The sequence below is a fragment of the Nelumbo nucifera genome, chromosome 1, assembly GCF_055504915.1.
Source record: "Nelumbo nucifera cultivar China Antique chromosome 1, China Antique-T2T, whole genome shotgun sequence".
In the NCBI taxonomy this organism is placed as follows: domain Eukaryota; kingdom Viridiplantae; phylum Streptophyta; class Magnoliopsida; order Proteales; family Nelumbonaceae; genus Nelumbo; species Nelumbo nucifera.
The window spans coordinates 11,828,966-11,843,348 of NC_142649.1; the positions used below are offsets into that span (position 1 = coordinate 11,828,966).

General features: G+C 40.6%; 1 protein-coding gene across 6 annotated transcripts; it reads right to left on the reverse strand.

The window, feature by feature from the left end:
• Positions 1-3,015: 3,015 nt before the first annotated feature.
• Positions 3,016-10,899, reverse strand: LOC104610278 (putative galacturonosyltransferase 10). 6 transcript variants are annotated; one of them, XM_010276825.3, is made up of 3 exons: positions 10,685-10,899; positions 6,381-6,540; positions 3,016-4,805 (listed from the first exon to the last, which is right to left on the reverse strand). In XM_010276825.3, exons 2-3 carry the CDS (start codon positions 6,528-6,530, stop codon positions 3,354-3,356), a joined length of 1,602 nt encoding a protein of 533 aa, XP_010275127.1. In that variant the 5' UTR covers positions 6,531-6,540; positions 10,685-10,899; the 3' UTR covers positions 3,016-3,353. The 6 variants fall into 6 exon arrangements, with proteins under 6 accessions (XP_010275127.1, XP_010275126.1, XP_010275128.1 ...); XM_010276824.3 differs by having other exon boundaries at positions 6,381-6,588; XM_010276826.3 differs by having other exon boundaries at positions 10,680-10,899.
• Positions 10,900-14,383: the final 3,484 nt, after the last annotated feature.

Genomic DNA, 14,383 nt, shown 5'->3' on the forward strand with positions numbered 1-14,383 from the left:
AATTATAATAATTAAGGAGCTCGGCTCGCAAACTTCACGAGCCGAGCTCTATTAGGCTTGAGCTTGGCTCGAAACTCGATTAAAACCGAGTCGAGCCGAGCTTGAGTAGCTCGTGAAAAACTCGGCTCGTTGCCACCCCTAGTTGCTAATAGACAAAAATTCTAGGAATATGGCCATGCACAAAATGTCACCACACACCCAACTATGCCAATGACTTTGGTTGCTAATAGACAGAATGTTAATCTATATTAACCCTAAGACCCAATCTAGTATTTAATTTTAATGTTTTCAAACTGTTGTTGACCAGGATGGTTGAATCGTTCACCTAGAAAGATTTTAATTAAATCTGTGGCTCAAGCTGTCCCCTCCTACTACATGAGTACATTTATGATTCTTGTCTCTCTTACCAAAGAGTTGGAGAGAATGATGAACTCATTTTGGTGGGGTAATTCCAACTCTAATGGCGGGGGCATTAAATGGCTTAGACGGAAGAAGCTTTGTGTAAGGAAGGAAGAGGGTGGTATGGGGTTTAGAGATATGCAAGCTTTCAACTTAGCAATGCTTGCGAAGCAAGGTTGGAATATCCTTTCCAAACCAGATGCTCTTGTTTGTCGTGTTTTCAAGGCTAAATACTTCCCTAGAGGGGATTTTCTAGCAGCCCAATGTGGGCATAATCCAACTTATACTTGGAAAAGCATATGGCATTCTCGCATTGTTTTGGAGAAGGATTGTAGGTGGAGAATTGGGAATGGGCAGTATATCCGTGTGTGGGATGATTCGTGGCTTAAGGAGATGGGCAATTTTAAGGTTGATTCGCCTAAAGTTGAGGGGCTTGAAGATATTGTGGTTTCGGACCTATGGATTCCAGGCCACAAGGAATGGGATGTCGAAATGATTCATGAGCTTTTCGGCCCAAGGGATGCTAGTGCAATTTTGAATATTCCCTTGTCTTATTCTAGTCAAGAGGACCAACTAATTTGGCATTTCTCACCAAATGGGGTATATTCAGTAAAGTCAGGATATAGGGTTGCAAGGGATCTTAATACCACTATCTCTCAAGCTGTTATTTCGGGTGGATGGGATAAGCTATGGAAGCTTTCTATTCCACCTAAGGTGAAGAGCTTTGTTTGGCGGGTTTGTAGGGAGTGTTTGCCCTATAAAGACCAGCTTGCTAGGTGTGGCATCCAGTTAGATACTTCGTGTCATCTCTGTAATACTAACGTTGAAAGTCTGAGCCATGTCTTGTTATCATGTTCGTATGCTCAAGCTTGTTGGTCTAAGGTTGGCATCAGCGTAAATGTGTCGAATCACGCCTCTTTTGCTGATTGTCTTCTTGAGTTTTTAGCAGAAACCGATTATGACAAGTCTGGACGTGCTTGCATGGTTTTGTGGAGCATTTGGTCTCAACGTAACTCCAAGCTGTGGAGAAATAATTTTAAGCTACCTGATCATGTTGTTACTGGGAGTTTGCAGCTTCTCCATGATTGGAAGCAAGCTCAAATACAGAAGCGGTTGGGCATGGTTATTAATCTTAACCACCAAGGTGACGGTAATTGGCGTGCTCCCCCTCTTGGTTCCTTCAAGTGTAATGTTGATGCTGCCTCTTTCACGAGCAGTAACTTCACTGGGTTTGGAATAGTTATACGTGATGAGCTTGGTGCTTTCATGAAAGGTTACACGTCCATAGTTCCTGGTCTATTTGTTTTGAAAGAAGGGGAAGTAATGGTCCTTATAGCAGCAATTAAATGGGTGACCAGCATGGATATCCATAATGTGGTATTTGAAACTGATGCCCTAATGGTATGGAAAGCCCTTCCTGCTCCAGCTTCGGACCTGTCCAAATTTGGCTCCCTCGTTCATGAGTGTTCCTCGTTGTTACAGCAAGGTGTAAACTTCTTGGTGGCTTGTGTCAAAAGGCAAACTAACACCGTGGCCCACAACTTAGCTAGGGCTTCTTATCGTTTCGTTAATCCTTGTATCTAGCATGAGCCTCCAGCGTTTGTGGAGGACTTGCTTGTTTGTGATATTTCTGGTTGATTAATGCATTGCAATTTATTCTCAAAAAAAAAATATTAAAAAGGTCAACAGAACATTGACCCAGCCATTTGAACGGGTGAACCGTTCAATCCGGACAACGGTTTATGGGCTAACTATTAAAATGATGAATACTACCTTCGTCTCCCTTGAATCACTGATAGATCGAGAAAAATGGTGACTAAATACTGGTTCTCTTTCTTGAATCATGGCAAAACGGCAACTAAATACTGGTTTTCTTTCTTGAATCTTGGAAATCAAGGATGTAAATGCAGAGATCACTATGACAACAAGCTTTTTCTTTTAACTGCATAATCTTAAAACTTTGCTGAAAATAACAACTGACACCAGATTTCATAGAACCGAAAGAAAAAGGGGTTCGGACTTTGGTCGTTGAGAGTCGAGATGCAAGTTTTATTTCAATAAAAAAAAAAAAAAAGAAATGAACTATTCTTTATTCTAGCCATTGACACTCGAAATTTTCTTTCAATAATAATATGCTATATTGTCAGGAAATGAATGTACGTTTTATCATTTCGTTGTTATATTTACCATGTTACGGGCCAAACTGTTTGACGAGACGGTTAAACAGCTGATTTGAAAACCTGGAGGCCAAAAAGGGGGTTCTATTTTCGAAAAAAACTTTGGCCGATGAAGGCCAACAGCCTCTGCTGCTGCTGCTGAGAACATGTTTGGCAATGACACGCTACCATAGAGTGGGATAAAATAGTAATTGCTCCCTATTTATTCTTAACCATAAACAGTATTCGCTGGTGGGATATACCCAACAGCTAAAGGTAACTCCTATTTCCGGATCGTTTTTTAAAACCTTGTTTTATTATTCTTAAAAAAAGAAAAAAAAAAAAAGATCATCGTTAAAATTGTCATAGAGACCATCTGACAGTGAAGGAAAAAAAAACACTTTCTTGGAAACCAATATTCAAAGCTTTTGAGTTTCTCATGTAATTGAATGCCAGATTGTTGCACTACTTCATATAATACTCTGCAGAAAAAAAGAATACATTGATGGATTCCCAAGTTTTAACTCTAACAAAGACAGAGAAAGAAAAAGGGGGGGGGGGGGTGGGAGAACATTTGATTTCACATAACATTAAACTTTAAAATGATGTGGGGAAAAGAAAACAATCTATACTACAATAGGAAGGAAAGCGTACAATAAATACTAATCTCCCCACCATTAGCCTCAAGTCATTCCTATTGGTAAATCGTACAGGCATTCCCAAGATACAAAATTTTGGTTGCTTTCAGTGGCGATCTTTGCACTGTCAAAAACCAAACCTCCAGGCTCCATCCCAACATCAATGGAAATTGCACTGCTGCAACAAAGGATGAGAGTAATCGACATACTTTTCCCACAACGGTTTATACTTTTCAATCCCAATTTTTAACCAAGGTTTTGAGTTTCCATTAAAATGCAACACGGCCCCCTTCTCTATCAATTGAGGATCAACATTTGTGTAACCCAACCCCAATACATGCCATTTGGGATCCAAAGGCTCAGTTAACCCATAGAAAGTTAATAATCCAGGTGGCAATGTCCCAAGTTTCCACAATGTCCTGTCAACATTTCTCTCCTGCCAGTAATGATAAATGCCAGTCACATTCTTTTTCCTCCACTCAACCAAATCAAAAATGTTCATCCCAAATGCCCACCCACAGGCATCGGGATCAAAATGTGAGCGTATTAGGGGGTGAGAGTAATTCAAGTACTTGTGATATCTGTGGAATGTCTCCATGCATGTCTCAACAGCTCCATTCACGTTTCCCTTAAGGTCTATGGAAAATAGTGGTGACAGGTCTTTCTGAACTACAACATCATCATCAAGAAATACTACCTTCTCCAGTGCAGGGAAAACTTCTGGAATGTAGAACCTGAGGTGGTTAAGCATAGACAGGTATTTTGGGTTCCGGTATTTTATAGGAGTCTTGCCATCATCATTGTTTCCAGAGAAGTAATAATTCTGAGTGTCTAAATCTTGTAGCTGCTTCAGGACAGGGACATAAGAAGCATTGAGCCAGCCAAAGTCTTCAAACTTCTGAACCTCAACGGTTACTCCTCGAAAACTGTTCATGGAGAACCAAGCCTTCATTGGAGCATAGTTGATTTCATCAGTTACAAGGTGGAAAACAACCATATCTGGATGTTTAGAGTTCAGTGCAGTTGAATTGACCACGACTGAAGTTGCAAGGATGTTGTCAGAGAAGACACAGAAATGATAGAGATTGTTGTCTTCAAGTTTTTCTGCTATCCATTTTCCTTCTGAGAGTTTCCTCTGGAAATTTGAATTTCTAAACCATTCAACTGTTAACCTGACACCTAGGCAGTTTAGGCTTTTTGGGACTTCCTCAGCAGCTATTTGCCCATATTTTGAGCTCTTCTCGTTCACAGAGTTTACTTGTTCTTCAAGAGACTGAATTTTTGTTTTCAGCTTCATGATCATGGTTGCACTGTCATAATGGAATTGTTGAGCTTGGTACAGCAAAAGTGCCATATCACGGATTGCAGTTTCTGATTCTCCGGCTGTCAATGGAGTTTGTCTTGTTGCAGCATTTGAGAGTAGGATCTGTGAGTTGCGAATCTGAGCACTTAATTCCCATGCAAACTGGAGGTTGTTACTTTCTTTTGCTATCACAACAATAGATTTTGCAAGAGAAATCTGATCACTTAGTTGTCTTGTGATTGAATGAGGACTAAGCATTTCTTCAGTAATGTTCAGGCCTTCTGTTATCCTATTGTGCTTGTAAGACCTCTGCAGAGCATTATGAAGAATTCAGATGTTTTGGTTGCACAAAATAGTTGAATCAGGAAATGAAAATTATCAATTATCCCAATTTGCAATTTTCATGCTTCTTAAGTTCAATGTGAAAAACCTATATAACATAGTATCAAAGGAATACATCACATTTCTTTTTGGTAACTTTAAAAAACAGCAGGTCAAACCCCACTCAATAGCAATATCTAGATGTCTATAACGGTTCCAGATGACAGTTTCAAGGGTGAAACTCTCTAACCATTGTTGAGAAAATATATAACAAAGAATTACCATGCTGTTAACTTGATCTAGATTTCAGTGCAGTCATCAACTCTCAACCAGCTGAAAGCTGGAGCAAGTGATTGCTATATTTTAGAGCAAATGAAGTATAGGAACAGTTTTAACATTTTGGACAAAATATACTTGATTATAATGAGTATACATTCAATCAACTCTGTAATCAAACCATATATATATATATATAACCAAACGAAAGTCAAATGAACTCAAGAAGATTGCTCCAGCAACTGCAACAAACTGGAGGAAATTCTTGTATGGATGCTGCAACAAACAATAGGCCTAGATGGTTTAATCTGAAGTCATCTTGATGAATGAACTACAGTTTTAGCCATTGCAGATGAAGTGAGGGAGGTGCTGATTGACTGCACGTCTGCACCAGTTTCCTTCTTATGATTGTAATAAAAATGGGAAATATGTGTTCACGGTTTGGCACTTACCTTGACTTAATTTCACTGCATCCATTCATAATTCCAGTTTGGCACTTACCTTGACATTATCTTTAAGATATCAAACCAGTGATTTTTATGGAACAGGATGTCAGAAATGAAAAAACGTTAATAAGCAGAACTGAAACAAGTGGAAAGGATGGAAAAGTCATAGATGTGCATTAATAGGAACCTAAGAGTAGCCCCAGTAGGTGATAGGATAGAGGAAAAATTAGTGACATGGTAATAACATGTACAAAGAGGACCAACTGATATACATCACTGTGAAAAGGAATTTTTTCATGTAAATTGGAGACTCTACATGAGAAAAGGGGAAGGCCCAAAAGCAAATGGATTAAAGCAAGGGATAAAAGAAATTTGCTGACTGCCCCTGGTTCTTGATTGCCAAAGCAGAATCAAGAACTGGACCCAGAAAGATGAAATTCTATCTTGTTCTGGTTTTAGAAGTTCAATATAACTTGTTCTCCATGGCACTGAATCACACATTGTATCACCACAATTTGATTTTTTTTTTATAAAATTTGTTCTTTGTTGCCCAAACATGTTTTGGTAGCCTTACTATAACTAACAAACTGAAAATCCTTTGCATAGAAGATGCATAACCATTGCAGACTTAAAAAAGTACTGATTACATCGCTCTCCATACATGGTGAGGCTGTGAACCATCAACATTCTAAAACCACAACACATTTGCCTTCACAACAAAGCAAAATGCCAACTTGAGGGAAGATTTCATGCATCATTGCAATACAAGTCTGAAAACACAAATAAACTGAAGGATGAACATAACTAAAATCAGAAATGTATTAATAAAAAAGGGGCTTACTTGAACAATTGTAGGTCTGGAACTTGGCTGCTTGTCTTGGCTGGAAAGCACAATAAATAGCAGAACCACCAAGCCACATAAAGTCAACCAGAAGAGCTTTGAAAATCTTCTCTTCACAGGGCGTCGAAAATCAGTAGGTCTACGCCTCATTTTGCCCGAACTAGATTACATATAATAGAATCTAAATATAAATCAAGTTCTTGTACATCTGGCTTCAGTTCACAAAGAACATAAAAGGCCATAAGCTACATGAGAAAAGGAAAAGAAAGAAGAACAGGAGCCAAGAACAACTAATTTGAAACGACAATAATAGTAAATAAGGAAACAAAGGACAGAATTCATTATGTCTTCACTAGGATTTGTGAAGGAATATTTAGATCAAGAGGGACTAATTGGCTGAAAACTCCGAAGTTTAGGAATCAAGACAAAAAAGAGACCTGGCAGCTTGGCTGGATATCTTAAGCCTATCATTCTATCGAGTTCTGAAGCAGCAGCTACACAGAAGCAACAGAATGAACTGCCACTTTATTGTTTCTTTTTCCTCATTTTTCCCCAACTGACCAATGCTCATCATTTTTTTTTTAATTTTGATCAGCAAAGGAAGAAATTCATTCAACTGACGTATGCTCATTGTTGAGCCAAAACAAGTATATTCTAGTTTATAGCTCAAGATGAAGAAGTCACACTTATTTGTTATTTTAAATTTTTAAATCATTATTAGTAGTTCATTTGAGAGGTCTGTGTAAAGATTCTGGCACCAACAATAAATTAAGGTCTTGATTTGAAATGGCAACATCCTCAGTCATGGGAAGAATAAAGTGTAGTTAGTGAAATAAAGGCCCCTTGGTGGGAAAGCGTTACAAATGGTTCAACAACATGGATCCAATCCGGTGTCTGGATGGAATTTGAGCAGGGCTCAGTTTGATAAACGTGTCTGTCCCTCTGAGTTGACCCAAACCAAAGGCCAACATGGTTTCCAATCCAGGATAGAAGTGAAAAGGAAGGGCGTTAGCTCTTGTTAGGTTAAATCCTTTTTTTTTCAGGCTATGTTTAGCTTAAAACATGACCAAAACTCAAAAGGATAAGCAAAATATAGAAAAGAACCATATTGAATAGGTGTCTTCCAATTTGGATGGTAAAGCAAATTTAGGAAAAATACCCCCTACATAGAAGAAAATGCCTCAAACAGGTTTGCAAAGAAGTATACAAACACACTTGGGAGTTGGAACATGTTTCTTGGTGGCAGTGCCGTATAAAGATGATGGTTTTCCAAATTTTGATCAATTCTTAGAACTAAGTTTTGAAGCCAAGCAGTTTCCATCTGGAAAATGTTTTTTTATCAGCCACAATGAAAAATATTTAGTCATTATAATTAAAACTGTTACAACAAGAGGTTGTGATTACAAAGGAAGCAAAGACCCTTCTCTCTCACCCCACCACACCCTTTTTACATTTAAGCCCAAAACACTTGCTGTCTATTGACCCCTTGCTTAGCCAAACCCAGCCAAACTGTTTGTAGACCTTTGTGTCCATTTAATTTATAGCTGCATGTCTTTTGAAAACCATTTGAACCATCTGAATTCATTTTTGAAGTTCCATAACACTCTCTTTTCCTTCATTAGCCAGCTTATTACCACCTCTGAGTCACCCTCAATCATCAATCTTTCAACTCCCATTCCCTTGGCCTTTTGCACCCCAAATACTGCTGATAGGATTTCTGCCCTTGTTTGGAGAAAAGTACACTGCAAGTATAGTACCATTCTCATCCCTCATTACTTTCCCAATTCCAAAAGGCCCAGGATTACCCATGCTACTTCCATCAAAGTTCAGCTTCAACCACCCGCTTTCTGGAGGCATTGATTCCTTCTTTTTCTTTTGGTTTTTAAGATGGGGATCCTACAACTACCCCCTCATTCCTAATAATATCGCCCATTGTGAAATATGAGAAAAGTTCTATTGTCTTCACCCAGAATATTGATCTTATGGTGATTATTTCAATTAATGTCTCCTTACTCTTCTCCTTTTCTTTGAAAATTCTTGTATTCCTTTCTTCCCAAATTGTCTAAATCACCACTTCTCTTCTGCATCCCCACAACACTTTGCCCCCTCTTTTTGGACATCTAATCATAGTCATGTCAAACAACCTATCCAAGTTCACAAGAGTCCACCTACATCCAAAATGAGCAAAGAACCATTTCCAAATATAGCAGACAAAAGGACAGGAAATTAGTATTTGGTAAGCAGTCTCACTATTTAATCTGCACATGATACACCAACAAGGGGAATAAAGACAGCAATGTCTTTTTCTTTGCAGCATGTTGCAGGTATTAATGCTTCCATGGAATACTTCCCAGCAAAAAGCACTAACCTTTGGAGGGATAGGGACACTTGACACTTCCTTTATACGAAGGGACCAAGAAAAGGAATTGGGCAACAAGGAATTGAAGAAGGATTTGTGAGAAAAACTACCATCCAGGTTAGGAATCTATAACCAACCATCCCCAATAGAATCATCAAGGACCACCCCCTCCAAATGGTTCAAAAGGTTAGATACTTCGAGGATTTCAAAATCCCTAAGATTCCGCTTGAATGCCAAATTCTAGTCCAGCCCCAAAGTTGATGAGGAAGTGATTACAAATTCAAAAATTGGTTTTTCTTTGAAATTTCATAGTACGTAAAAGAAAGGAAACAAGTCTTTCAAAGGAGACTCCCCAATCCAAAGGTCTTCCCAAAATTTGATTTTATTACCACAAGATAAATCATACTTGACATGATTGAGAAACAAAGGAAGATAGATAGCTTTCCAAGGAGAGGTGGGAGTAGCTCTGTGCAGCAAACTAACATCCCAACCATCCTGAGAGCCCATGGTGACTAGCCACGATCTTATGCCAGAGCTTTTCATCTTCCACCAGAAACCTCCATGCCCTTTTTTATATCAGCAAAAGAATTGCATTTCTTATTTAATTCAGAAGCTTAGTACAATTGTTATAGCAATTCACCAGCCCATATTACATCAGATTACAACTTTGCCCAAAATAAAAGAGGTCTATCAGCTCCTTGTTTTGCTAAAACGTCTGCCTTACCATTCGCAGTCCTTCTTACCAGATGAATTTAGAATTAAACCTCTTTGTTAGAAAATCAACTTCCCTAAAAGCATTTCTATATTTCCAAGGTGCTGAGTTGATTTGCTTGGTCCATGAAACGACTAATGGTGAGTCTCCTTCAACTTCCAACTCCCTAACTCCTAGCTGTACTGCTAACCCATTAATGACCAGTTTATGAAAAATTAAATGTGTTTGGTTCAACCCAAACCCATCATAACCCAACCCATTATTTTTCATTCATTATATGAGACATACATAAGTTCTAGAAAAATATAACATAAATTATAAAAAAATAGAAAATGCAGAAAATAACATAAATTACAGAAAAAAGTAAAAATTGCAAAAAAATTATGGAAAAGGCACAGAAAATGAAAAAAAAACATAAATTACAAAAAAAAACAAAGAAATACACAGAAAAATAACAAAAGTTATAGAAAAAACACAGAAAATGAAGAGAAATAACAGAACTTACAAAAAACAACAAAAAATGAGAAAATACAGAAAAACAAACAGAAATTGCAGGATGATATAAAACATTATTTAAAAATGTAGAAAATGAAGAAAAATAACATGAATTATAAAAAAAATAAAGGATCATTCTGGGGGTTGCTAGCCTGCTACAATGCTGCCATGTAAATGATTTACATGTCATTTGTCGTTTTTTTTTGTTATAGCGGTAGAAGTGGTTAGCCATTGTTTGTCATTCAACCCCATTAGACCTGTTCAATGGGCCAAAGTTTGTCATTTTGTGTTATAGAATACTAGGTTTCAACCCTATTTGTCATTGTGTCGAGCACTTGGTGGCAAAACAGGGAGAGCCTACAGTGGTTGGGATCTCGGAATTCTGGATGACACCCATCTGACATCTCAATGCATGCATTTTTTTTAACAGAAACATCAGTACTCTCATTGAGTCATTGTCGCCATCCATGAAATTAAATTTGGAAATTGGAAAGTTTCTTTAAATTATTGAAGGTTTACCATTCAGAATTTAATATCGCAATACTTCACACTTACGGCATTAGCCATTAGAGAGGAAAAAACACTCGAAAATACTGACGAGTCTTTGATAATTGCAGCAAAACTAAACTAAAAGACAGTTATAGAACAAATTGTGGAAACAAGAAGCGAGATCGTTCTCTCCCCTTAAACTGTGAGCGAAAAATATACTATGAACTGATCCAAAAATGTTAACCTTACTAGCAAAAAATGAGTGAGCCAAAAAATCAGCCCTAGCTATCTCGATCTGCGGTCATGTCTTTCAGTGTTGGTCTCCTCTGGTAGAGAGAGGTCTTGTTGTCTGGTGCAGAGAGAGAGAGAGAGAGCGCTCTGTAGACAAGAAGAAGAAGCCAAGAAGGGGGAAGAAACAGTCGAGCGGGGTTTCTCTCCAAAACGAAAATAACAAATTAGTCGGGATTCGGGACCCGTGCGATGCACGGACTATGTTAAGTCAAATTGAGGTAGAACGTAGAACCTTAGGACCATAATTTTATTTTTTAAAAAATTGACCGAATTGAATACTTGGGTTACTTGGGCTGAGTGCAGCCCAAGCCCGGAAAATGGTTGAAGGATTTGGTTATGCAGGACTAGAAAGAACATTAGGTTGATTAACCGAACGCCATGGCTGTTCAGCGGGGCTGTGGAACCAATGATGTAATAAATTCATGGGACCTTGCAAGGTGCAGGTCCTATGTATTTTATTACCGGTGGAATTTTATCATTGGTTTCACAACGAATTGGGATTTATTCTCCACAGAACTCGTACGATCTCACGGCCACATTTCATCCTGTATTGTGAACTCCTCATAAATAATATATACAAGTAGGGAGATATTCCCGATGTGCGGTCAGGACACGCTGTGAGATGTTTACAAATTGGACTCTTCCACAACTCATTGAACAGCCATCTCGTTTAGCTAATCATTGCTCAAGGGAGAAGGAAATTTGTTGGTCCTATTAAGAAACTTTTGTACAATTTCTCTTAAGTCTCTTTTGTACATAGACCTCTCTAACTATTGTTGCAGCTCAATAGCACAACGGGCTAAATCTTTTGTTGTTGATGGTTGTTCTAACACCGTGTTATTTGGGTCGAGGAGAATAAGGCCAGCTCTGTTGCCTTGCTGATTGGATGAGCCATCCACGTGCAGTGTCCATACTTGCAGCAGCGGGGCAGGATCCTCGGTGGTGAATGTGCATTCGACAATGAATTGGCCAGAAATTGTGCTTTGATCGCGGATTGGGGGGTGTATTCGATGTCGAATTCACTTAGTTCTACGCTCCATTTGATCAGGCAGTCAGATGTTTCCGGCCTTTGGAGGACTTGCTTGAGTGGCTGGTCGGTGAGTACTCGAATACTGTGGTCTTGAAAATATGGCTTGAGTTTCCTGGCCGAGGTGACCAGAGCCAGAGCCATTTTCTCCAAGTTGGAGTATCAGGTTTCTGTGCCATCGAGGACTTTGCTGGTGTAGTAAATCAGCCTCTGTACCCGGTCTTCCTTCTTGACCAGTACCGAGCTGACGACCTCATCCCCGACTGAGAGGTAGAGCAATAGCTCACCCCCTGGGCTCGGCTTGCTGAGGAGAGGCGGCGAGCTCAGGTATTGCTTCAGTTCTTGAAAGGGCAGTTCGCATTCCTCGGTCCATTGGAAATCCTTTGATTGCTTAAGGGCTTTGAAGAAGGGCAAAAATCGGTCTACAAATTTGGACAAGAACCTGCTAAGGGCAGCTATTCTATCGGTGAGTCGTTGCACATCTTTGTGAGTTCGGGGCGACTACATGTCGAGGATGGCTTGTATTTTTTCTAGATTTGCCTCAATCCCTCTTTGTGTCACCATGAACCCTGGGAATTTACCCAAGCCGACCCCGAAAGCACATTTGGTCGGGTTCAGCTTCATCTTATACTTCCTGAGGGTACCGAAGACTTCCTTTAGGTCGGCAAGGTGCTGCTTGGCCTTTTTGCTCTTCACTAGCATGTCGTCGACGTATGCCTCTACGTTTCGGTCGAGCTGATCTTTGAACACCTCATTCACCAATCGTTGGTAAGTGGCGTCGGTGTTCTTGAGGCCGAAGGGCATTTCCCTATAGCAATATAAGTCGCGGTCAATGATAAAAGCTATTTTCTCCTGGTCATCGGGATGCATTCGGATCTGATTGTACCCTGAGAAGGCATCCATAAAGCTTAGGACTTCATGGCCGATCGCTGCGTCGACAAGTTGGTCGATCCTTGGTAGAGGAAAGCTGTCTTTGGGGCAAGCTTTGTTTAGGTTGGTGAAGTCGGTGCATATCCTCCACCTCCCATTGGCTTTCTTCACCATTACCACGTTGGCTAGCCAGTCTAGGTATTTTACTTCCCGAATGAAGCTAGCTTCGAGTAACTTTTGTACTTCTTCTATGATCACTTGCCACTGTTCTGTTGTGAAGCTCCTCTTCCTCTGCTTGATAGGTCGGTAGTGGGGGTCAGCGTTCAAACGGTGTGTGATGACTTTGGGGTCGATCCCCGACATATCTACCACCGACCAGGCAAATACGTTGGCGTGGTCCCTTAGTAGCTGTACAAGCTCTTCCCGGAGGCGGTCATCTAGGAGAGAATTGACCTGGACTATCCTCTCGGGGTCTTCTTCATTAAGTGGCACCTGGATGAGGTCTTTGACAGGTTAGCCACGCTGTGTCCTCACCTTGTCCCTTAGGTCATAAGCTTATGCCATCAATGTTTCCTTAGCCGGGCGTGGTCCTCGGCAGGAGAGCAAGTAGCACTGCCGCGCAGTTCTTTGGTCTCCATGCACTACTCCTATGCCATATTCGGTGGGGAACTTCATGGCGAGATGGAATGTGGAGACCGTAGCCTACAGAGCATTAAGGGTTGGCCTACCGTGGATGGCATTGCACGAAGAGGGGCAACGAACCACAATGAAGTCCATCATGGTCGTCGTAGTAATGTCACCGTCTCCAATCAATAGGGGAAGGGTTATTCTCCCAGTGGGGAGGAGGGACTCTCTAGAGAAGCCCTTTAGGGGAGTGTTGACGGGGGTGAGACGCTCTTTATAAATGCTGAGCTTCTTAAATGCGTCCTCGAAGAGTACATCGGTGGAGTTACTCGTGTCAACTAGGATCCGTCTTATCTTGAAGTTGGCCACCTCGGCTGTGATTACCAAGGCCTCGTCATGCGGGGTCTGAACCCCCCAATGGTCATCATTGATGAATGTGATAGATTGGTCACGCTTCTTCTTGTGCCCCCGGTTGTCGATCTCGCACAGTCACGCATACTTCTTGCGCCCCGAGCTACTCTCCCCTCTTGTGACGATTCCACCTGATATGATGTGGATCACACTAGCAGGGGGACCTCGGGGTGGCGGTCAAGCATCCTCTGTGCGTTGTTCCTCCTGTGCCGGCTTCTCGCTCTTGATGAACCCACTGAGGTATTCATGCCTAATTAGGTCTTCAATGTGGTTGCGCAGGTCGAAGCAATTCTCCGTGTCGTGGCCATGATCTCTATGGAAATCGCAATACTTGTCGCGGTTCCTTTTGTTGCTTTGCGTTTTCATCTTCTCCAGCCAATGGACATAGTTGCGATCGCGGATTTGCATCAGTACTTCAGACTGCGACATATTGAGCGGCGTGAAGTTCCAATAGGTCGTTGGGAGTGTCCATGGTCTATGGTCGGGTCGGCAGTCTTGCCACTTTTGGTCCCGTTCCGATCTTTCTGACTTTCGTTCCTCAGTATCTCTCATCTTCTTGTCAGACCTCTCTTCTTCATCCCGCAGTTGTGTTTGCGCTTCTTCTACTTTGATATACTTCTACGTATGGCTTATCAGCGCAACCAAGGTTTGTGGAGGGTTCTTGGAGATAGAGAAGTTGAATAGCAATGACAGCCACAGATTGGTTCAGGTTCCTGACCTGTAGT